The 22,759-nt window shown below is 46.0% G+C and overlaps 1 protein-coding gene across 3 annotated transcripts in view; it reads left to right on the top strand.

Moving 5' to 3' along the window:
- LOC146190141 (testis-expressed protein 2) overlaps positions 1-22,759 on the top strand; it is a 46,244-nt gene that overhangs the window by 7,825 nt on the left and 15,660 nt on the right. For 2 of the 3 annotated variants that reach the window (XM_084604874.1, XM_084604873.1), the window contains 7 exons: positions 3,369-3,560; positions 6,276-6,561; positions 8,179-8,612; positions 14,920-15,364; positions 16,336-16,580; positions 17,097-17,317; positions 18,023-18,238. In XM_084604874.1, coding sequence (XP_084461000.1) covers positions 3,388-3,560; positions 6,276-6,561; positions 8,179-8,612; positions 14,920-15,364; positions 16,336-16,580; positions 17,097-17,317; positions 18,023-18,238 — 2,020 coding nt within the window. In that variant the 5' untranslated portion in view covers positions 3,369-3,387. The remainder of the gene's footprint in view (positions 1-3,368; positions 3,561-6,275; positions 6,562-8,178; positions 8,613-14,919; positions 15,365-16,335; positions 16,581-17,096; positions 17,318-18,022; positions 18,239-22,759) is intronic. The other variant, XM_084604875.1, reaches the window with a different exon arrangement.

Here is a 22,759-nt window from a genome sequence, read left to right as displayed (position 1 = left end):
GTGCATTGCAACAGCAAGAGACAAAAGACTTGCATGAGGTCACCCGCGCGTGTCTGTTAGATGCGCGGGGGGGGGGGGGGGGGTGAGTACGATTTCATCCCGGGCTTCACATTTTCATGGTTTCATTCCTTAGTTTTTCTTGCTGTTGCAGTGCACTGTTATGATTTATGTGTATTCACGATCCTCAGATTATGTCGCGTGCTTGTGTTTCCTTTTTCTTTTTCTAAGAAATAAAACTTCAGTTGGTAGATTGCGCTTAACCTCAGCGTTTGTCCAGTTCCTTTGTCCGTGTAAAACTAAGCAACGCAGCATTTGTGAGAAGATTTCCAACTAGCTCAATCTCAAGCACTTCTTAATCAAATCCACCCAGCCACTCCCCACATATGTGGCTACAGAGCAACCAGAGCTTGTTGTATATCGAGTGTTCTTTTTTTTCTTGGGAATGGCTCTCTGTAACAAGTGCTCTGTCCATGTCTCGTTGTTTTGGGTCTCCACCAGCGATCAGTGCAAAAGCAAAGCAAAAGATAAGCAGTGTTGTTGGAATTCTTACAATCGAATTCTTGACCGAATGCTGACGTGGTTGACAAAAGCCCCCATTTTTATGTCGTGTTAGCCATATTGGCCATGCTGGGTATCGAGCTAGAAATCCTGAGGAAGCACAGGACGTGGCATAATTTATTCTACGACACGCAATAGTATTTGTGTTCTCAGTTATTTCTAGTGACAAATTTTGTGTGTGTGCATATACAGTAGGCTCACGATAATTCAGTCTTAGGTAATTTTCTCATTTGGTAAAACACAAATTCCAAGCTTTGGGGGTTTCCTGATATATTTGCAGTGCATTAAGCCACTTTATTCATGCTTTTTTGTCCTGCTTCAACTCTCACAGTGTGCAAAAGATTGCCGGCCAAAGTCTGATGCAGCAGGTTAGCTGCGCTAGAATGTACTAAGCTGCGATGTGCGAGCTGAAAATTTGCCCCCCCCCCCCCCCCCACACACACACACACCTCCCCCACTTCGATAGCAGCCGTCAGAACTGCTAGGCTCTTATTTGTGCCGTTTCAAATGCTGTGTGGTTGGTGCGTCGCTATTTGGCTTTTTTTTTTATTAGTCTCTGGCGTGCGGGTTCCGTCTGCATGGTCGGTCTTGTGCACCGAAGATATGCGCATTCATCACAAGATGCTTTTCGTTTGTGACTAGTCTCTGCTACTTTCACATCGAATCGTGGATGGAGGCCGCAGAAGGCTGTCTTGTTTTAGAGCATTTCTTTGATATTCAGCACGCTTGGCATGCAGTATGGGCGGGAGGACATACCGTGGTGCCACCTCTTGGCAGTGCCGAGTGACGCAGTAAGTGGGATAACCCGCGTTGAACTGCAGTTGTAAGATTCTTTCCTAGGCAGTTTCGTTGCACGTTAGTATTGCGTTCATTTATTTATTTATTATACACCTCAGTCTGGGTCTGATGAGCTTAACTGGAGGTTGGAGTTATTAAACATACATACCTTAAGTCCCCCATAAATTGTATGTTTATGAAAATAATGTCAATTCAATTCAATAACTGGAGGTATTAGACCCGCTCATTTGGCAAGAAAGCACCGAATCAGCAGGTCTTTGAAGTTGGCGAGTATCAACTACTGCGACGACGATGCACACCGGCTGCACCATTGCTGTTGCTGTTATGGAAAAAGCTAAAGCTGCCCCACAACGTTAGAGATAAGCGGTCATAGAATCCAGGTAACAAGAATCCTCTGCTAGAGCAGCGGAGCTGTCAGGTGCCTGACAGATGCTGAGTGCCTTCAAGTAACGGAAGTGGCTCCTTGCACCTTCTCCTTTGAACGTAGTAGAGCAGACAAGTTGAACAGTGGGGAAGATGTGGATTAATTTTTATAGCAAGTGTGAAGAAATGCGTTTCACGCAGCAAATTCTTGTGCTCTGACTACCGTCATTGGCGCCCTTGGTTGGGCGGATATTTGTTTTCCCCATGCAAAGTAGCTTTTTCGACACATACCTCAGCACATCCCTGCATGTAATGCACTGTATCTCTCATTTATTTATGTACCCTGTCATTTGAAATTACTACAGCACTGCAGACGCTGCCTGAGATAACTCATCATGCATACTGCTGCCCATGGCGGGAAAATTTTCTAGTTCACTCCAGTTAAACTTCTGTGTCAGTGCCTTTATTCATAAGATTGAGACCATCTGGCTTTTGAGCTATCCTTCCTTGCTCTGGGAGCTTAGTGCTCCACAAAGAAGCCAGCATCTTTTTCATCCTGCCAGCAATAGGTCATTAGCTACTCAAGTAATACGCACAAATTAAAATGCATGCGTTGTTCCAATTCTGCTACTCGCCAAACTGTTCAGCGCCAACTCATGCATGGACAAAAAATCTTGCTCACTGAAATGTCTGCTCGCTTCTCTTCGCCCGTTCAAATGTTGCATAAAGAAGATTCCATATGAGCCTAATTTTTGGGTAGTAATGGGATCGAGTTTCGTCGTGTACGTCCGAGTACAGAGCAATAACGTAGCATGGCAACAGCTTAAATAAACTTCAGCAACCTCAGCAACAATGCAAAACAAAAAATGCAATGCTGCCACTCGTTATGAACCAAACTACAGAAATAAACTAGACTATTAGCTTTTAAAATGCAGAAATTCAATCGAACGTCTGCCTCAGCAACAGCAGTAAGATGAATCGTGTGACCCCACTTGCTCCCCTAGGTCAACGCTAGCGCCGTTCGCTCCAGTGGTAGCGCTCCCGCCAATTGTAGAGTGTGATAGAACTGTTGCCTTTATTTTCCATCAGTTCAGTTTTGCCGTGGGGTGAAACTGTTTTCATTCTTTAAGACATGGAATAATGTGACCTTTGTGTTTACCGTTCCTACAGGTTCCAATTAACTTCTTTGTACTGTATTGAAAACAAGTGCATTATTCAACTTTTTTCAATCACATAACCATTTGAGCCTTACTGGTTGCATAGATGACTTGTATGCGTATCCGTAAACCAAATCATATTTAGTCACGGATTGCATTAAGGTTCCTGGCCTGCTTCTGATAATTCGAACAAAAATCTCTGGTCCCTTGGAAGTTTTAGGTTAATGAGTCTACCATAACTGCTATATGAATGCAGTGTATTAGGAATGAGACAGCACCTAATGGTTAAAAAGCTTGTTGTGCCTTATAGTCTTAAACTCTCTTTTTGAAACGCTTAGGTAATGAGTTTAAGCGTATGCAGACGAATGCACCGAATGCCCCATCAACTACTTCTCCCACAGCTGGGTCCATTTAAATGAAGGAGCAGGTGAACACTAGTCTCCTTGGGCATCCAGGAATGAAGAAATGAATGCTCTGCTGTGTTGGATGTAGTGTGGGGAGCGCAACCACCATGGCCCACCGCCTGAGCCTGTCCAAGCTGACGGGCAAGCAGGCGCCCTCCCCAGCCATGCCAGTCATGTCCTTCCGCTACAACCCCTGCGATGAGGACATCCAGGAGCTGCAGCCCGTCGTAGACCCCAAGGACGACGGTGGCACACAGCAGCAGCAGCCACCAGTGGCCAGGTGGGTGCTTGTTTGTTGGCACTGTGGGTTGTCTGGCAAAATACTACAGCAATTGATCAAATATTTAAAGGAAACCCTTAAGGTGGAGTAGATCTGTAACAATTACTTATTGACATCCACCCAAGCATAGCCATAAGGCTACAAAGGAAAGCTATGCAGCTTTCTCAGAAACTTAGCAGTTAAAGAACCTGCATTTCAAAGCATTTATGCTTTCAAAAACGGGAATTCAAGATGCACGCTGACAATAACAATATCGAAGTTCTTGTAATGCATGGTTTTAGTTTTGAAAACAGGTTTCTATCAGTTTGCATGCCAGGCTTGATGAGTTTCTTAACCTGATTTTCCAGGCCTCAGCACATTTTACATCTTCATTAAAAGCCATATTGCCTTGCATGCAAGGAATTGGATGATGCATTCACAGATGTATCCACAAATATGGGAAAAAGAGTACTGACACACTGCTTTCTAATTAAAGGAATTTGGCTTTCATGCTGGCCCATGTGAATGCAGTCCGCAGGGTCTAGTGTCATAAGGGCCATGTGAAACCATATGGTTGATGCTTTTGGGTGTGTACAATAGTAGAAAAGATGGAGAAGGTGAGTAAGGGCACACTGGCACCTTTCGTCGAGCTGAAGCCGTTACGCCTTTTTCACGCTACCAAGATCTATTGGCATTTCTTGGTGGCCCGTATCACATTTTACCACCTTGCAGTCCGGCTCCAACCTGCCTATTCAGTGTGGTGGCCTGGATTGGAAACATTCAAAAGGGATTTCGGGCACAAATCAGAGGTGAGCTGTGTTAGACTGTCATCCTGACGGTGAAGGTACCACTCTCTTCGAAAATAGTTGCCTTAGGAGCTAGAAAAGACTGAAAAAAATTGCATTCATATGAGGCCATCACCAGCACATTTTACCATTACATTGCACGCTTCAAGTTCCAACTTTTGCTCCAATCCTGGAGCAGCACTACATCACCATCAACTCCAAAGTGGGGGCAGTCGCATCAACTCCAAAGTGGGGGCAGTCGCATCAACTCCAAAGTGGGGGCAGTCGCATCAACTCCAAAGTGGGGGCAGTCGCATCAACTCCAAAGTGGGGGCAGTCGCATCAACTCCAAAGTGGGGGCAGTCGCATCAACTCCAAAGTGGGGGCAGTCGCATCAACTCCAAAGTGGGGGCAGTCGCATCAACTCCAAAGTGGGGGCAGTCGCATCAGCTCCAAAGTGGGGGCAGTCGCATCAGCTCCAAAGTGGGGGCAGTCGCATCAGCTCCAAAGTGGGGGCAGTCGCATCAGCTCCAAAGTGGGGGCAGTCGCATCAGCTCCAAAGTGGGGGCAGTCGCATCAGCTCCAAAGCGGTGGCAGTCGCATCAGCTCCAAAGCGGTGGCAGTCGCATCAGCTCCAAAGCGGTGGCAGTCGCATCAGCTCCAAAGCGGTGGCAGTCGCACCAGCTCCAAAGCGGTGGCAGTCGCATCAGCTCCAAAGTGGTGGCAGTCTTGTCTTTGATGGCCATGTCACAAGTTTTAACCTGGTGGCAGTAAGGTGTTTATCAAATTTTTGGTCATAAATGTCATTTTTGTTGTTGTTTAGAGCATGTGAACATGTAATCGGAAAGTGCCGGAGAATCGATTTAGACAGAGCAAACTACTGTGCCGGAGTACCCGGGTTCGATCCCGACCTCGGCGGCTGCGTTTCGATGGAGGTGAAACAAAGAGGCGTCCGTGTGCTGTGCGATGTCAGCGCACTTTAAAGATCCCCAGGTGGTCCAAATTACTCCGTAGCCCTCCACTACAGCTCCTCTTTCTCTCTATCCACTTTCACTCCCCCTTCCTCCCTTCCCTTGCAGCGCGGTTCAGGTGTCCACAACTACAAGTGTGACAGATACTGCACCTTTCCTTTCCTGTGAACCAATTATTATTATTATTTAGACAGAGCAATGCAATATTGAACAATTTTCTCTACATTGTCTCTTTCATGAAGTTCTCTCATTTGGACAAAATCTGTAAATTTGTTTTGTGATGATTGCTTGTAATTTTTTTTATTCTGTATGTGCATAGCAGTTTCTTACAATTTTTTTTTTTTTTCAGTTGCCTGATTTATGATACTGTGCTTCTTTGTCGCTGCTGCATATTCCACATAGTCTGTCGTGCATCATGGGCCGCCTGGGAGCCATTGTTGACGACAGCTCGGATTGAAAAACATGGAGTTGAAAAGAGTGCAATGTGTCATTTTTTTGACTCCCTGTCACAAGCTAGCCTCAAACTTGATCAGCATATACGTGTTGTATGCTGTATGGCAAACTGTTGCGTTACATTTTGACACGAAATTCGGGAAAACTGGCATCATGTGGATGTTGGCCAGCACCAAGTATGTATAGATGGACAACATGTATAGCACTTTTTGGAGTGGCAGTGGCCTTAGTTGCACATGGGTGCGATGCATGAGATGCATCGTGGAGGATCCATTTGCTATGTGGATGATAGTACTGTTTGATGAGGCCATTCATGTTTGTTTTCATTGCTGGGCAACTGCTGATGACATATTCTTAGCTATCTCATGCCACTTCTTTTTTTTTTTTTTTGCAACGGGAGAAGTATTTCTTTTGCTTTAATAGGCTTATATTCCATTCACTTGAGTGTTGTGTGCATCTATGTAGATGGTAGGGGCTCGCAAAGTGTTCATATTATTGCTTTTATGTGTAAAAAAAATGAAATGCAGCAGCAGCAGTTTACCGGGGACATCAGCAACTCAGGCCCTGGTGCATCCTGCTGCCAGCTCTGGCTCACGGGAATCTTCTGTGGAGAGGAGGTGTTCCCTGGGTCCCTCCGTGGAGAGGCGAGCGACGAGTGCACCAGACCTGGATGTCCTCGATCATCCACTTGCCCCAGTCGAAAGAGGACCGACCCCAGAGCCTCTTGGAAGCACAAGTGCAGTGACGGCTGACCTGCTTCGGACGCACCTCACCGAAAGCACGCCCGCTGTTGAGGCTGAGTCTTCTAAAATTGTGAGTTTGTTGAGCCCAGTGGGCGCAGATTTGTCTGAGCGGTGGAACGAAGTCATGGTCATCCTGTAACCTGTAGACTAGAGTTAAAGGCCCTATTCTGCAGAAAATTGGACATTGTCACCGTTGTCATCGTGAGGGAAAAATCGTAGAAATGGGTCTTTTCAGGTGACGTGACAGGCTTTGCCTAAACTGGCTTCCCCCTTGAAATGGGAAGGTGAAATGGGAATCAAGCCTTCCAGGAAGTTTAGGCAAGAAGTAAAGCACTCTACTCCTAGGCCGTGCAGGCGTGTTGTCCTTTGCCATATCCATGTCAGGTCGTTTGCACATAATGTGGTAACTTTGGACTGTATGACAAGGAACCAAGTGCGAGGCCATAGAGGCACAAATTAAAGTGTTAGGGATTAAGCCCTCCCCCCACTCCCCCTTCTAGTCTTCTCTGTTCACTTCACAGCACAAGAACTGCCTTTCTTGCGAGAGTCCACAGGCAAAAAAAAACTGCTTGGTTTGCCAGCATCTTTAGTACATGTTCCATCCCATTCTTCTATTTTTAACTTCAAGAATCATAGCCACCAACTGTGACATAGTTGATGGGGCATTCTGTAAAGCCAGAGTCTGTGGATGCCTGGAGGGGCAGCTGCATTACTTGAAAAGCGAAATGCTAAAATGCTGATGTGCTTTGCTATATGTGTACATGCATGCAAGAGCTGCACGTGGTCGCAATCAATCCTTGTTTTCCTCTTATGCATTGCCTGAACCAGTAGTTTTGGGTTTGGCACATAAAGCAGTCAGTTTTTCAATATTTTTTTCTTTTTCTCGTCTTCTCAAGCAAAAAAAATTTCCGAGAGCACTGCAGATTCTGCCCTGGAGAAATGCAAAAGCCTGAGCGTTGCTGCTGCACACAGTATATTTACGCCTCTTCTAGAACTTATGCCAGCAAGGCAGGGGCTTGTGCTGCACAGTAGAAATTCTCTTTCCTTGGTGCGTGCTCATTCCAGTGCTACATATAATTTATAATTGGTTTACAGGAAAAGTAAAGTGCAGTATCTGTCGCACTTCCACCTGCAAGTGTGAGATTAGAAGGTACCCCTTTGCTGCTGTCACGTGGCAGTCCATGGCACACATTCGTCGCAGTGCACATTCAAGTGTGGGATTGGCCGTACAGAGTCCCTATCGTGCGACGTTCTCATAACTACATGACATCCTGACACAAGCTTCCCCCTGAAGCGGAGACGATGCCCACGATTTTTTAGGTTCTTTGTTTTCTCCCATCGCGCCGCCGCCCTCTCCCATGATGTCGTGCTGTTGCTAGAATATTCAGCGACGTCAGCGGCGGCGGTTACCATGGCAACCACGGCAACCACGCATGACGTCACCATGAACGACACAAGGCCTGCTGACATGTTTTGCGTCCACATTTTGCATCCATTTCTATCTGACACAAAATCGCAAACATGGTCAGGTAAGGCATTTGCCCTAAAGAAAAGCGAGGCTTCTAAATAAAGAGCTGCATCTTTCTTGACCCTCCTTATCTGCACTGCTTTTTGACTCTTGCGCTTGAGTTCAGTTGCTGCGTCCTGTGGCATGCTTTTGTCCCTCCACCACTTCCTTTGCATCCAGGAGTCATCGCCGGTTAAAGACTCGGTCAAGGACTACCTCTCTAAGTTCAGCAAGAAGGCGTCCATCTCGGGCAGTGTGGCCGACACCAGCTCCTTCCACAACCATGGTGCAGCAGCTAGTGGAAGTGCCCATGCCCCCGTTGCCAGCACCAGCGATGGCACGGACGGCTGGTTCACGGGCCTCAAGGGGCGCATCACTAAGCGTCTTGAGGAGAAGCGGCACGGCACGCGGCTTCTTCGACGGGACGACGATTCCAAGTCCATGTCGGCCGCTGCAGCGAACGATGCCGCCGGGGGCAGCAGTGGAGCTGTTGCCTCGGACCCCCACGACGACGAGACGCTCTCCGTCCGCACTGCGGCGCAGCAGCTTGATGAGTGCAAGGAAGTGACCGAGAGGCTGGAAGACTCAAGTGGGATGCGGACTGGCAGTAGCAGGTAGAGTGCACTCTTTTTTTCCCTTTGCAGGGTAGGCTAGCACCGAGAAATTGTCTTTCAGTTGCATCGTCACATGCTGTGTGAAATGATATTCTGCGAGCTATTGTGCAACTGGCCGAAAGTGTACGAGTGCAGGATGCCACAGGTCTGCGCTCACTCGCAGGAGCAAAAATGCCTTGGCTGATATAGCGTAACCCATCACCATTATTATAGCTTCCTTGGTGGTGTTCATTGTATTATAATGGTATTCTTCACCATGATGCAGTAACGTGACAGTTCATTTGTGTCATTTATACAGTGAAACGAGTAATGTGGAATTCATGGAACTGAAAGAAATGCCCAAATTGTGCAAAGGTAAAGATATCGCTTCTCCTGCACCTTTTGAAAAAAAGTAACTGTGCCAAACATGTGAAAATTTAGCGAAGCCTTCAAGTTCCTCTGTAACTCCAAAAATGGACCGCACATGTATTCAAGGAGCATAAGCCATGCGTTCAGGCCATTACTTCGGCTAGCAACGTCGGTTCGTCGATTTTTGACGCGCCTTGTATTAATAGGCCCTTGAAAGGCTTCTTGCAATAAAATTCTAATGCAAGAGATTCGTGGAGGTGATCTATGAGAGTATTCGGGTGAAATTTGAAAGGTTTGCATGGAGCCAATAATTTACAAATAATTTTTACAAAGAGCTCCTGGCGACCTCTCGCAGCCAATTTGGGCGACACATCCCCGCATGCAAACTTCCGCACTGACCATAGTGGGGCTGCTGCGCGCACCCGCTCACTGGATGCTACCATTATGTGGGCGGGACGGAGAGTGCTGGGGTGCCATCACTACTTGTCTTCTTTTTTTTTCTTGCGCGCTGGCATGGCTTGATTTGAGGGGGGGGGGGGGCGTCATTTTTGATCGCCGATATCTTCAGGGCCAATAAAGGTAGCTTAAAAATTGTTGTGTTGTGGAGAGGATTGATTGATGGAATACCTATCGATGGAATAACTCTCCCCTAGTGTGAAATCTTTTTAAACACTATGCGTTTACTGCAGTACTAGTACGGCAAAAATGCCGCAGATCGGAATGCAGCCACAGTACCTGTACGGTATTGCATGCGGCTCGCGGCCCCTCGGTAGCGTTGGCCTGGCGGCTCCGTGGCTCGGCGGATGGCATCAACGGTCCCAGCAAAGGCGAGGTGTCTTCTAACGAAACAACCTTTACTACAAGATCATAAAGAAACTGCCAGAGAAGCTGACCCGGAGAGAATACAGACACTCTCACACAGCTGGTGTCTAGCGTCGTGTCAACGGCGCGTCAAAGTAGTTTCTGTCGCAGCGGAGTCTGCCGCTGCATTTTATAGGCTTGCCAGTTCACAGGGAAAGGGAGAGAGCCCTGCATGTTCAGACAAGGCGATGACTCAATCGCAGGTGGCCCGACCGCATCTCCTCCACCTCCTGCAGATGGGCGAGGGTGACACACTCTCCCTCGAGCTCTGGGCTTGGCCAGCGTTTGCACACACACACATGCACACACATTTGGCGCGTGGCAAGATCATGTCGAGACTTGTCCGCGGGAGGAAGCGTTAAACGGCCGATGGACGGCGCCGAAATGGCCGTGCCGCTCGCCGTTCTGCCTGTTGCTATGCGATGGCCGCGTCAGCTGTCACGCTTGTCGGTAGCGAAACGTAGCAACGGCAAAAACAGTCAAAGGGTTAATAGAGTACCATGCATTAGATGGGATTACCACGCATAAAAGAGTTATGAAAGCAACAAGATAAACACCACTGCTGTGGGTGTTGAATATGAAACACACTGTGGGAGGGTCAAACTGGATACCACGTACCTTAGCATCATGACTGTTCAAGGCAGGCGGTTGGTCATCTTGTTTTTCATTAAGTGGGGTAAAACCCACTCACGTAATTTTTGATGAGGTTCAAGCTAGTGGCGTCATGACGTGAGTGGTCAGTGCGATAAATGGTGAAGAAAGCGGAGAGGACATCTTTGTTGTTATCCCTGGCACTTTAAACTCTGCTTTGAAATAATTTTTGCAGTCATGGTTGTTTTGACATGTTTGGATTTGTGAAAGTTATTGGTACTCAATGGCTGCATAATACTATTCAGAAAGTTTCGAACATCCACTTCTCTACATGTAACTCATCTTAGCAGTCCAGACAACCAAAAAAGCACGGATGATTTGGAAGGCGAGGTGTCCCATCGTAGCATTTCAGACAGCCAAAAAAACAGGAAATCCTCCAGGCAAGGCACTGAAACCACGTGCCAGGCGGAAACCACAGCGCCGCATGTAACTTTCGCAAATGCTAATGTCTGCAGCATTCTGAACAAAACAGTTTGGATCGAATCACTGTTTGTTGGAATTGAGCCAGACTTTATGGCAATAACAGAAACTTGGTCATCAGCCAATATCTTGGATGGCGAGATTACACCTCCAGATTACGTAATCATACGCAAGGATAGGCCTACACATGGCAGCGGTGTAGCTATTCTAATAAACAAAAAAATTCACTTCTCTGTACTGCCGGATGTTCAGGGGGCTGAGGCAATCTTTTGCAAATTGAAATTAGGCTCTCGTGTTATCATAGTGGGGTGTGTCTATCATAGACCTTCATCCGACCATCTCTCAATGTCATCCTTGTATGATTACATGCAATGTCATGTTCTAGGCTCTAGACTAATCTTATTAGGAGATTTCAATCTGCCAGATATAAACTGGCAATCTTTACAATTTCACTCCCCTAGTTCCGAAATAATTCTAGAGTCTATGCTTCAATTTAATCTTTGTCAGGTAGTAAATAAGCCTCATCATCATCATCAGCCTGATTATACCCACTGCAGGGCGAAGGCCTCTCCCATATTTCTCCACTTAACCCGGTTCTGTGCTAGCTGCATCCACTTGACCGCTGCAAACTTCTTAATCTCATCCGCCCACCTAACTTTCTGCCGCCCCCTGCTACGCTTTCCTTCCCTTGGAATTCAGTTTGTTACCCTCAGCGACCATCGGTTATCCTCTCTTCACACTACATGTCCTGCCCATGTCCATTTCTTCTTCTTAATTTTGTACTATAATGTCTGTAACTTGAGTTATTTCTCTGACCCACTCTGCACGCTTTCTATCTCTTAATGTTACCCCTAACCATTTTTCGTTCCATAGCCCTCTGGGTTGTCCTCAACTTAAGTAGAACTCTCTTGGTTAGCCTCCACGTTTCAGCCCCATAGGTGAGTACAGGCAAGATGCAACTGTTGTATACTTTCCTCTAGAGCGATACCGGTAAGCTGCTAGTCATAATCTGCGAGTGCTTGCCAAATGCGCTCCATCCCATCAGCCATAAATAAGCCTACACGTGTACAAGGAAGAACGTCCAATATTCTTGACCTAATATTTTTCAGCAGACCAGGCAGAACTCTAATATATTGATGGCATATCTGACCATAAATTAGTCCTATTTCACTCTTCCTATTTATAACACAGAGCCTCCCACTAAGTCTAAAATTATCTATCACGATTACAGTCATGCTAAAGATTCGAATATCCTCGATCACCTTATTTATGAATTCACGGCATTTGAAGGAATATCAGATTAGCCTTTGGCAAATATTGAATCCCTATGGTGCAGATTCAGACGTACTGTTTTCTTCTGTATGCAGAATTATGTACCGAGGAAAACAAAACTAGCCGGAAAACGCAACCCTTGGATAACACGAGACGTGATTCATCCCAAACGCAAAGTTAAACGACTAAGAAAATCATCGAAGATGAAACGCACACCTGGACTCAAAAGTCTTCTCGCTGAAGCCATTAGAGATTTGAAATCAAAGATAAACTCAGCTAAAACCAACTATTTCACAAATAGTCTACCCAATTTTCTCAAAAACTCCCCTCAAAAATTTTGGAACTTTCTCAAACCCAAAAAGACAAAACAAGAACCAGAATTCCCAAGAACAAGATCTTAACTGTGCTAATAGCATGAATAAGTACTTTAAATCTGTTTTTACAGTTGATGATGATGAGCTCGCTCCTATAGTTCGTTTATATAGGTTACCTTTAGCCTCTTTAAATATAAGTGAATCAGGTATATTGAATCTTTTACTTAAACTAGACACAAAAAAAGCTCCTGGCCCGGACAACATACCAAACATATTTCTCAAACGATATGCCGAATGGATTGCCAAATATTTATTCATAGTATTTAATAAATTACTATCAACAAGCACCTCACCCCAAGAATGGAATATCGCCAAAATTATTCCTGTACATAAAAGTGGAAGCAAGAGTGAACCCTCTAACTTTAGACCCATCTCCTTAACTTGCACAATATGTAAACTTCTCGAACACATCTTGACCAAGCATATAACCACTTTTCTCGAGCAACAGCACATTCTGACACCATCCCAGCATGGGTTTCGGAAAGGCCTTTCCACTCTTGGATCTAATTCATGACCTATCATTGAGCATCGACAGTCAGAAACAAGTAAATATGACTTCTTTTTTTACTTCTCAAAGGCATTTGACCGCGTTTCACACAGAAAACATATTAATAAATTAGAATGCACACTAGGCAGCAGCCACGTTGTTAAATGGATTAGACTATTTGACAGATCGGTCACAATATGTTGAGATTAACAATCAGTGCTCTAAAATTGAACGAGTAACATCAGGAGTGCCTGAGGGCAGCGTCCTGGCTCCAATTTTATTTCTAATTTTTATTAATGATCTACCCTCTTATGTCAATGTCAATATTAAACTTTTTGCAGATAATGGTATAATTTACCAGGAAATTAATGCTCCCGATGACTATATTGCCCTAAACCGCGCTGTAGAAGCCGTATCCAAGTGGTGTGTTGACTGGAAAATGAACCTTAATATTAGTAAGTCTGCTCTTCTAACAATAACGAGAAAAAAAATCAGTCTTCATATTCCTATATCGTGAATAATACCCCCCTGACGCGAGTTAACAATTATAAGTACCTCGGTGTTATAATATCACATGATCTCAGATGGGAGTCGCATGTCAACTATGTGACATCAGCCGCATTAAAACTGCTCCTGTTTCTCAGAAGCCACCTCCGTCAAGCCCCGCCTTCAACAAAACAACTTGCATATAATCTTTTTGTTTGATCGGTTCTGGAATATGCGACTGTCGTTTGGTTTCCTCACACGAAATGTCTCATAAGTAAATTAGAATCCATCCAAAGAAAGGCAGTCAGGTTTATGTTTAACAGGTACAGGTATACTGACTCACCGACTCAACTTCTAATTGACGCCGGCATTCTCACTCTGGAAAATAGAGCCAAACTTGCACGTCTTAAGCTGCTTTATCGATTGCTGCATAACCAACTTAATCTTGATAAAACTAAATACATCACGACCTCAGAGGAGAGACCAACTAGGCATAAACATAACCAAACAATAAAAAAATAGTCTTTCCGCACTGACTCCCTGAAATATTCCTTTTTCCCCCTTTGCAGTAAGAGAGTGGAATAACCTTCATCATCACATCACTAATAGTGCATCACTAGATACTTTTGCAAAACTTGTTGAAAATTATCTCCTATCATTATCACATATTTCAAATGTCATCCTAAATAGTTAACTTCATGTTTAGTGCCACATTTTTCGTTTATATCATTGTTTCTGTGTGATGCTATGTGGGCCATGCCGAACCTATCAGTGTGACCATGTTTGTCAGGCATCGCCTGTATAACTGTATAATGAAGTGTGGCACTGTATTCTCATCGTTTCACCTTTTAAGCTCCTTTTAAGACTACGCACTCTGCATCTGACATTTTTAGCCATGTAGTCCTTTTCACCCTGATATGCTTTGTAAAATGCCCTTCCTGTTAAAATCCCCAATGGATTGACAGTATGTATAAATAAATAAATAAATAAATATGTGAATGAAGAACAAAGAAGTAGATAAATATTGAATATTTCAGTATATGTTCTCACACCGCTTTTTTTGTGCCTTAGATGTATCTCTACTCATGAGTGGGGAAAAGATGAAGCTGTGTGAGGTTGCTCTTGAACCTTCTGGCACATAGGGCAGATGCATGCTGTCAAAGCAGCAGAGTTGTGTATGCGCTGCTATGACTGAGTCAGGACGTGGAACTGAGGACGCTGTTCCAAAGTATGACTACGGGACTGCGATAAACATACGCTTAGCACTGCACAGTGTCCACCTTCAGTATTGTTCAGCGTGGCAGGTTACGTATATATTTTTAACCACTTGTTCCTTTGACGTTTCTGCAGCAGCACGTTTATTGCATTTCATGAACAAAAATTTCTGCCCCTGTATTTTCGTTCTAAGGCTCAATGCACCACTTGCCACCACTGATGAGGGGCTGGACCCCGACCTTGCGACCTGGGAGTTTGTCGAGCAGCCCGAGCGGCCCCTGAAGCAGACTGCCCCCAGCCAGATAGCCTCCGCCTCTCGCGACCTGGCGACCGCGTTCCAGGGAGCACCAACCCTGAACTTCACCGCGATTGCACATGCCATGATGAGCAAGAACTCATTCCTCATAGCTGGCCTCGTCGGCCTCATGGCCGTAGTCATGCCCATGCCGTCCTTCTCGAGTGGCTTCATCTTCGGCTGTGTGGTGGCATTCTTTGTGTTTAGCTTCCTCTGGTACCTGCTGGTGCCGACGCAGGAGAGATTCCCCTTCGAAGTTCCAGACTACCATAGGATGCCTCCACTCAGGGTGCCACGGCTGCCGGCGGGCGACTCGAATCGGGCCGACGCCACTTCTTTTGAGGCGAGTGCTTCACTTCTCTCCCAATAGAAATTATTTCCCTGGAAGTCGATAAAAGTCATACACACCGTACCACGCTTCTTATAACTGGCTCGTTTGCAGCTTGCTTACAAATTAACCACCAGATTGCATGGAAAGATGGATGGATTTTAAGATATCATTATTGAATTGGTGTGGTGGTTGAGGTCGCTAGGCATGCTGATTACAGGGCAGTATGCACAAATATCGAATTTTGCAATTATTACAGTAATTCATATATATGACCCCTAAAATGCCATTGTTAGGTAATTGCCTCCATTTTTCTGTTATCTACTGTGCATCCGTCATTGTTACCCTCATTTTCCCAGACTCCTAGGGTCTCACGAATGTAGATCTTCCTGGTATAGACATTTGGAAAGATACTTCTGCACAAAAGAATACTTTTTTGTTAGTAGGCACTGTTGATGGCTTCACAGCACCTCGCATGTGCCTTCCTAAGCAGTCAGTGAAGCCCACATCAGCAGCATTTATCCTGGGCCCATATTCCGAGTTTGCGTCGTTATCGTCGTTATATCCCCGACCTCAAGTCATCTGATTGGTGGAAATGCCGGAACGTGATGTTGCTGCCTCTTCCACTTCTGTCGTGGCAGCACCCGGTTCCGGCGTTTCGACCAGTCAAATGACTCGAGGTCACGTGAGATAGCGACATTTCAATAACGACGCAAACTCGGAGAACAGGCCCAGTTCTTTTACTTACGCTGTTGGTAGAGCCCACAGTTGACACATGTTAGTATTTTCGGTCCACTTCCCCACCACCCTGTGAGCCGTCCTTACATGAGCAAAAGGTTCAGTCCGTGTCAACAATCAAATGAAATAGCATGCATAAACCACATACAAAAGGGAGTGCGAATTTATTGCACTTTCATCGCTGAGTATGAGTCGAGGTCTTGCTAGCAAAGCAGCCTGTGATGTCTTTCCTGGTGACCATCTTGCAGGGCTGGATGTCTCAACTACCCTTTGAGACGGAGTACCGCATTGAGACGCACCACATGAACAACACCCAGTCGGTGCACCTGGTGCTGACAGGGAACATGCTGCGGCTGCGCTGGCCCAAGCATCCGGTGCCTCGTCGGGCCATGTGGAATGAGAAGCGGCCAGAGCCGGTCTTCGTTAGCCAGCGACACTTCAGCCTGGTTGATGCCAAGGTGATGCTGCTTCCCGAGAGGCTGGCACGTGACAGGTGAGCGATGTGAGCGTTATGCGTTCGAACAACTCGGCTCAATCGAACGAAATCTCAGGGTCATTCACAGAAATGTGTAGCACACTAAAAGTGTGGTGGTGGTGGTGGTGACTATGATGAGGGAGTAGGGGATACTGGTCACGACTATGCTGGTCTGTAGGAGCGGCGGCACTCTTGGCGACCAGGGGAATGGGTTAGGGACGGGTAGAGGAGGAGAGGGGTTAGGAGTCCGAAGGGCGGAAGCACAAAAGCACTGCGATGTGGACCAAGTTGTCACGTACCACTGCAAAGTTCTCATCAAAGGTTTCCTATTTGCACTGGTTTCATTAATCAGACAGCTAAGTTTCAGGTCTGTGGCTTGCTCTGCATCTCCCGTATGATGATGTGGCACCCTCTCTTATCTGACTTACACGCTGAGACAGACAGCAGACATAAAAAAAGTGGGCATTTTTGCAGCGTCCCTCACAGCTCCCGTCACTTTGAGGATTTAAACTCTACTTACTACCCCCGTTGTAGGCTGTGGAACAAGAAATATCCCATTTGCCTGCTGATCCCTTCTGAGGATCACCACATGCGGCAGGCGCAGAGCAGCAACAATCAGGCGGACACGGTCTCCCCAGTAATCAGTGCCGATGAAGAAGGGAACGACGTGGTGAAGGACCTCTTTGTGCGGAGTTCCAACCCTGACGAGTCTGCCACCACTGCCCTTGCCACCACCAAGGATGCCTCGGCACTTTGTGAGTTATTGATCGCAGTACTCTCCATTTTCGATGGTAATTCGTGTCTCTCAAGGCTTTTGCGCTATTTAGCTGTGCCTTGGTCTTGCACAGGTGTATTGCAGGAGATAAAAAACGGGCTCTAGAAACTGTAAACCAGTTTCTGTCGTATATGGTAGAAGGATATACGCATGAGCGTGTTTTCGACAGTGCTAAATGTGAGCCATTTGTCTTGATTGCCTGTTTAGATAGTTGAACAGCATGAAGGGGAGAAGTCTCAAGGTGAATCTGGGAGTGGCAGTTGCCAGAGCAGGTTTGATCATTGGAAGTAGAACCTCTCCTTGTATTTCCTCGTGCACTGCTGAGCGTACGTAGCATCTTGGAAGCCTGTGCAGCCAGATGCAAGGGTTTGTGGTGAGCAGTACCTGCAGTGCTATCTCATGGCAGCCACCTGCATTATCTTAGAAGGGACACAGCCACAAGGTAACAAGGCCCACACCAAGAGAGGGAAAGCCTAGGAAGGGGCATCAGAGAGTCACTTGGGTGGATAAGTTTAGAAAATTGGAAAAGAACGCGAGCATGTTTACGAAATGAAAAAGGGTCTTATCTCTGTTGCCCATGTCCGTTTCCTCTCTCGTGTTTGTCACAGTTTCACCTTTCTGCCTTCTTTGCAGCATGCGCTTACTAGACTGACATGCTCTGTTTTTCATTTCCTGCGTCGCACAGCTGGAAGCGGTGTGGCTGGCAAAGACTCGAGCCAAGACAAGCCGTCCACTATGTCCCCTACCAACAGCACGCCGTCCAAGGAACCAGGGAACCTTGCCAGTGCGATACTGCCCGTACCGACCTCTTCGGAACACGAGGTGCTCTACCTATTCGCACGGACATGCCGGGAGAAGGAAGAGTGGTTCCGCAGGTTCCAGCAGGCCATCGCTTATGGCAGTGAGTAGTAGGCTTGCACTGCGCGGCTCTGTTTAACTGTGAATTCGATTGAACAGCGAGTTCTGAATGCAGGTGTTCACACCATTTTGCCACTTGTATTCATCATCATGAACCTGACTGCACCCACTGCAATGCAAAGGCCTCTTCTATGCCTTTCCTGTGCCAACTGTGTCCACTTGACCCCCTGTGAACTTCTTAACCTCATCCGCCCACCTTACATTCTGCCGCCCCCTGCTACACTTCCCTTCCCTTGGAGTCCCACCAGTTTCCCCAAGCAACTATCGGTTATTTTGCCTTTACATTATGTGCCCTGTCCATGTTCATTTTCTTCTCGATTTCGACTAGAATGTCATTAACTCTAACTAAGTCATTAACTAAGTTATTTCTCTGACCCACTCTACATGCTTCCTATCTCTTAATGTTACACTTATTAATTTTGTTTTCTATAGCTCTCTGCATTGTCCTCAACTTAAGTAGAACCCTTTTCTTAGCCTCCATGTTTCTACAGCCTTGGTTAGCATGTGTCAGATACAGCTGCTATGGACTTTCATCTTGAAGAGTACTGATAAGCTTCAGTTCATGATCAGAGAGTGCTTGCCGAATGTGCTCCATGGGTTTTTGTGCATAGTAATTTTTAGACCCACCGTTCTGCTTTGCTTGTCTAGGTCATTGACGGTGCTTTTGAAATTCCTCTGAATCTCTTAGCAAGGACAAGACATATTGCAGATTACTGAGGCATTGCTAGTTAAGCTTTATCTGCAATTGTTCCCAGTTCAAATGTCTGAATGCCTTCTCGAAGCGTGGTAAATAGCACTGAGAAGATAGTGTCTCCCTGCCCGACATTTTTCCTTATTGGGAATTTTTTCCCATATGGGCCATTGGTGAGTAGCCTTTACAGGAGCCTGCCGCATCCTTTTGTTGATTGAACAGCAATGCTTTTCTGAGTTATTTAGCTATTCAGTTCAGTTCAGTCGTGTCCGACTCTTCGTGACCCTATGGACCATATCACGCCACGCTTTCCGGTCTCTCACTATCTTCCTAACATCACATAACTTCATCTGCAGCGCCTCGAGGATGCCATCTCACCATCACGTTCGCTGCCTACCCCTTCTCCAGTGACCCTCAACCTTTCCCAACATCAAATCTTTCTCCAGCGACTCCTCTCTTCCATCAGATGACCAAAGTAGCTGAGCTTTAACTTTAGAATTTGACTCTCCAATGAGCAGTCAGGGTTTATGGTCGACAATATCGACTGATTTGATCTTCTGGCAGTCCAAGGAACTCTCAAGAGTCTTCGCCAGCACCACAATTCAAATGCGTCAATTCTTCGACGGTCAGCCTTCTTCATAGTCCAGCTCTCGCATCCATACATCACAACTGGAAAGACCATAGCACGAGTTATACGGATCTTGGTTGGCAGTCTAATGTCTCTGCTCTTTACTAGGCGGTCAAGGCTAGCCATGGCTCTTTCCCAGAAGCAGACGTCTCCTAATTTCATGGCTGCAGTCTCCTTCCGGGGTAATCTTGGAGCCCAAGAAGAGAAAATCTGTCACAGCTTCCACTTCTTGTTCCTTGATGCTCCAGGACTTGATAGGGCAAAACGCCATGATCTTTGTCTTTTTAATGTTCAGTTTAAGCTCAAACTTCTCACTCTCTTCTTGTACGCTCATCAGAAGTCTCTTGAGTTCCACTTCACTTTCTGCCAATAAAGTGGTATCATCTGCATATCTAAAGTTGTTGATACATTTTCCAGCAATCTTCACTCCAGCTGAAGGCTCGTCCAGACCGGCCTTCCTCATGATTCACTTAGCATATAGGTTGAATAGGCAGGGCGACAGTATGCAGCCATGTCTCACTCCTTTCTCAATCGAAAACCAATCAGTAAGACCATGCCCAGTTCTGACTGTGGCCTCTTGCCCTTCATACAGGTTCCTGGGGAGACAGATGAGGTGAATTGGAACTTCCATCTCTTGGAGAGCTTGCCACAATCTGCTGTGATCTACGCAGTCAAACGCTTTCGCATAATCAATGAAGCAGAAGTAAATGGGTTTCTGGAAAACTCTTTGCTTTTTTCATGATCCAGCAAAGATTGGCAATCTGGTCTGTAGTTCCTCTTCCCTTGCAAAACCCAGCTTGCACGTCCGGAAGCTCCCAATCCACATACTGCTGCGGCCTACCTTGGAGGATTTTCAACATCACCTTGCTAGCATGCGAAATAAGCGCGATTGTGCAGTAGTTGGAACAATCCTTGGCACTGCCTTTCTTTGGAATGGGGATGTAAACTGACCTCCTCCAATCCTGTGGCCACCCTGCAGTGGCCACAGGATTGGAGGTGGCCACTGCAAATTTGGCCACAGGTGCCAAATTTGCTGGCATAATGTATACAGAATGTTAACAGCGTCATGGTTGAGGTTTTGAAGCAACTCTGCAGGAATGACATCAATTCCACTAGCTTTGTTCTTAGCAAGTCTGACTAAGGCCCATTCAACTTCACTCTTCAGGATGCCCGGCTCGAGATCAGTAATCACAACCGTCTTATGTTGGGTTTGCACATCCGGGTCCATCTTGTGCAGTTCTGTGTATTCCTGCCACCTCTTCTTTATCTCTGAGGCTTCAGTGAGGTCCCTTCCTCGTTTGTCCTTTATCACGCCCAGCTTAGCACAGAAGCTTCCTTTGATATCTTTGATTGTCTTATACAGAGCTCTTGTGTTCCTTAATTGGCTGTTGTCCTCAACTGCTTGGCACTGTATGTTCAGGAAGGCATTCTTATCTCTCCTTGCTATTTTCTGAAAATCCGCATTGAGAACCTTGTGTCTTTCTCTTTCCCCCATAACTTTTGCCATCCTCCTTTCCTCAGCTATTTGCAAAGCCTCTTCAGATATACAGTTTGCTTTCTTGCATTTCTTTTGCTTTGGAACTACCTTAGGAGCAACTCAGTCCACGTTTCGTCAGGCTCTCTGTCTTCTAGATCTAATTCTTGAAATTGATTCCTCACTTCCACAGCATATTCTGATGGAATTTGATCCAGATCATACCTGAAAGGCCTTCTAGTTTTCTGCGTTTTCCTCAATCGAAGCTTAAATTTGGTAACAAGAAGCTTGATGATCGGTGCCACAATCGGCCCCAGGCCTTGTTTTTACTGCTTGTATAGCACTCCTCCATATCTGCCGTCAATCTGATTCCTGTACAGACCATCCGGTGAAGTCCATGTGTACAGGCCTCTTGTGCTGTTGAAAATGAGTATTTGCTATGGTCAGGTTGTTTTTTTGACAAAACTTTACTAGCCTCTGCCCAGCTTCATTTGGCTCACCAAGGCCGAACTTGCCTGTAATTCCGGATATTTCTTCACTCCCCACCTTAGCATTCCAGTCTCCTATGAGAAAAAGGACGTCTGATGATGGAGTGCGGTCTAAAAGGCATTGCAGGTCAGCATAAAATCTCTCGTCAGCTTCTTCAGCAGTAGTGGTTGGTGCATAGACTTGGATAACTGTTATGTTGAAAGGGTGGCCTTGGATTCGAAGTGAAATAATTCGGTCGTTTTTGGGGTTGTACCCTAGCACTGCTTTGCCCATTCTTCTGTTTACTATGAGAGCGACCCCATTCCTTCTCCTGGATTCATGCCCACAATAAAAGACATAATGGTTCCGCAATTCATGGAATTCGCAAGCCCCTCCGCCACGGCAAGGCAGTGATCCGTGAAGGGGTATTTAGCTATTAGTACCTTAGCGAATTCCTCGTAGGCAGGACATTAAGACAAGGCATTTCAAGTCCTTGGCATGCCCTTTATTAACGTAATATTAGCATTCTTCCAGGATGCTGGTTCACTTTGGTCATGAGGCATGGGCATGACCATAGTCATGAGGGTGTGAACAATGCATACTCCCCTCCTTGCTTTGGCCGTTCATCATTGTGGCGTATCATGTTACTGGCATTACTAGTAGAGGTTTCCACGAAGCTAGGACGTTTGAGAACTTCTAGCATCCACCTCGTTTGGGAGAGAAGTGCGATTCAAATCCTGATTTAGCCACAGTTCACCACGGGGGAAAACGATCCACATGTCAGCGGCAAGTTTGGGTTGTAGCCTATCCCAGTGACTGCAGCTGACAACAATGCTGTCCCTCACCAGAACAGGCTTTGGCCAGCCAGGTGTGGGGATCGGCCATCACTTCCTGTTTGATTGTGCGCACCAGTCACCATTATTGTATACGTGCATGTCCATTGCCTCTGTCCTGCGCCGAATGGATTCCGCCGTCTTGGTTATGCACCCCGTGCCAGCTTTGCATTGACACACACACACTGTGTTTTCATTATGTTGTGGGGCACGTGCACAATTTCAAGTGGTTCCTGCACTGTTACGATTGAAGCAGATTCTCAGTCTGTTGCATTGAAGGCAAAATAAGCAGAAATGCACAATGGTTGCAATACTGGTCATATTTTCCCATTAAAAAAAAGGCCATAAATTGATGAGTTCTGTGTTCTAGATTTGTTTATCATTTATTTTTATGGTGCCTCACCTGGCAA

The sequence above is a fragment of the Amblyomma maculatum genome, chromosome 5, assembly GCF_055883805.1.
Source record: "Amblyomma maculatum isolate TAMU_Amacu chromosome 5, ASM5588380v1, whole genome shotgun sequence".
Lineage (NCBI taxonomy): Eukaryota > Metazoa > Arthropoda > Arachnida > Ixodida > Ixodidae > Amblyomma > Amblyomma maculatum.
The sequence above is the reverse complement of the archived record's forward strand: the minus strand, read 5'-3'. Positions and strand labels throughout refer to the sequence as shown.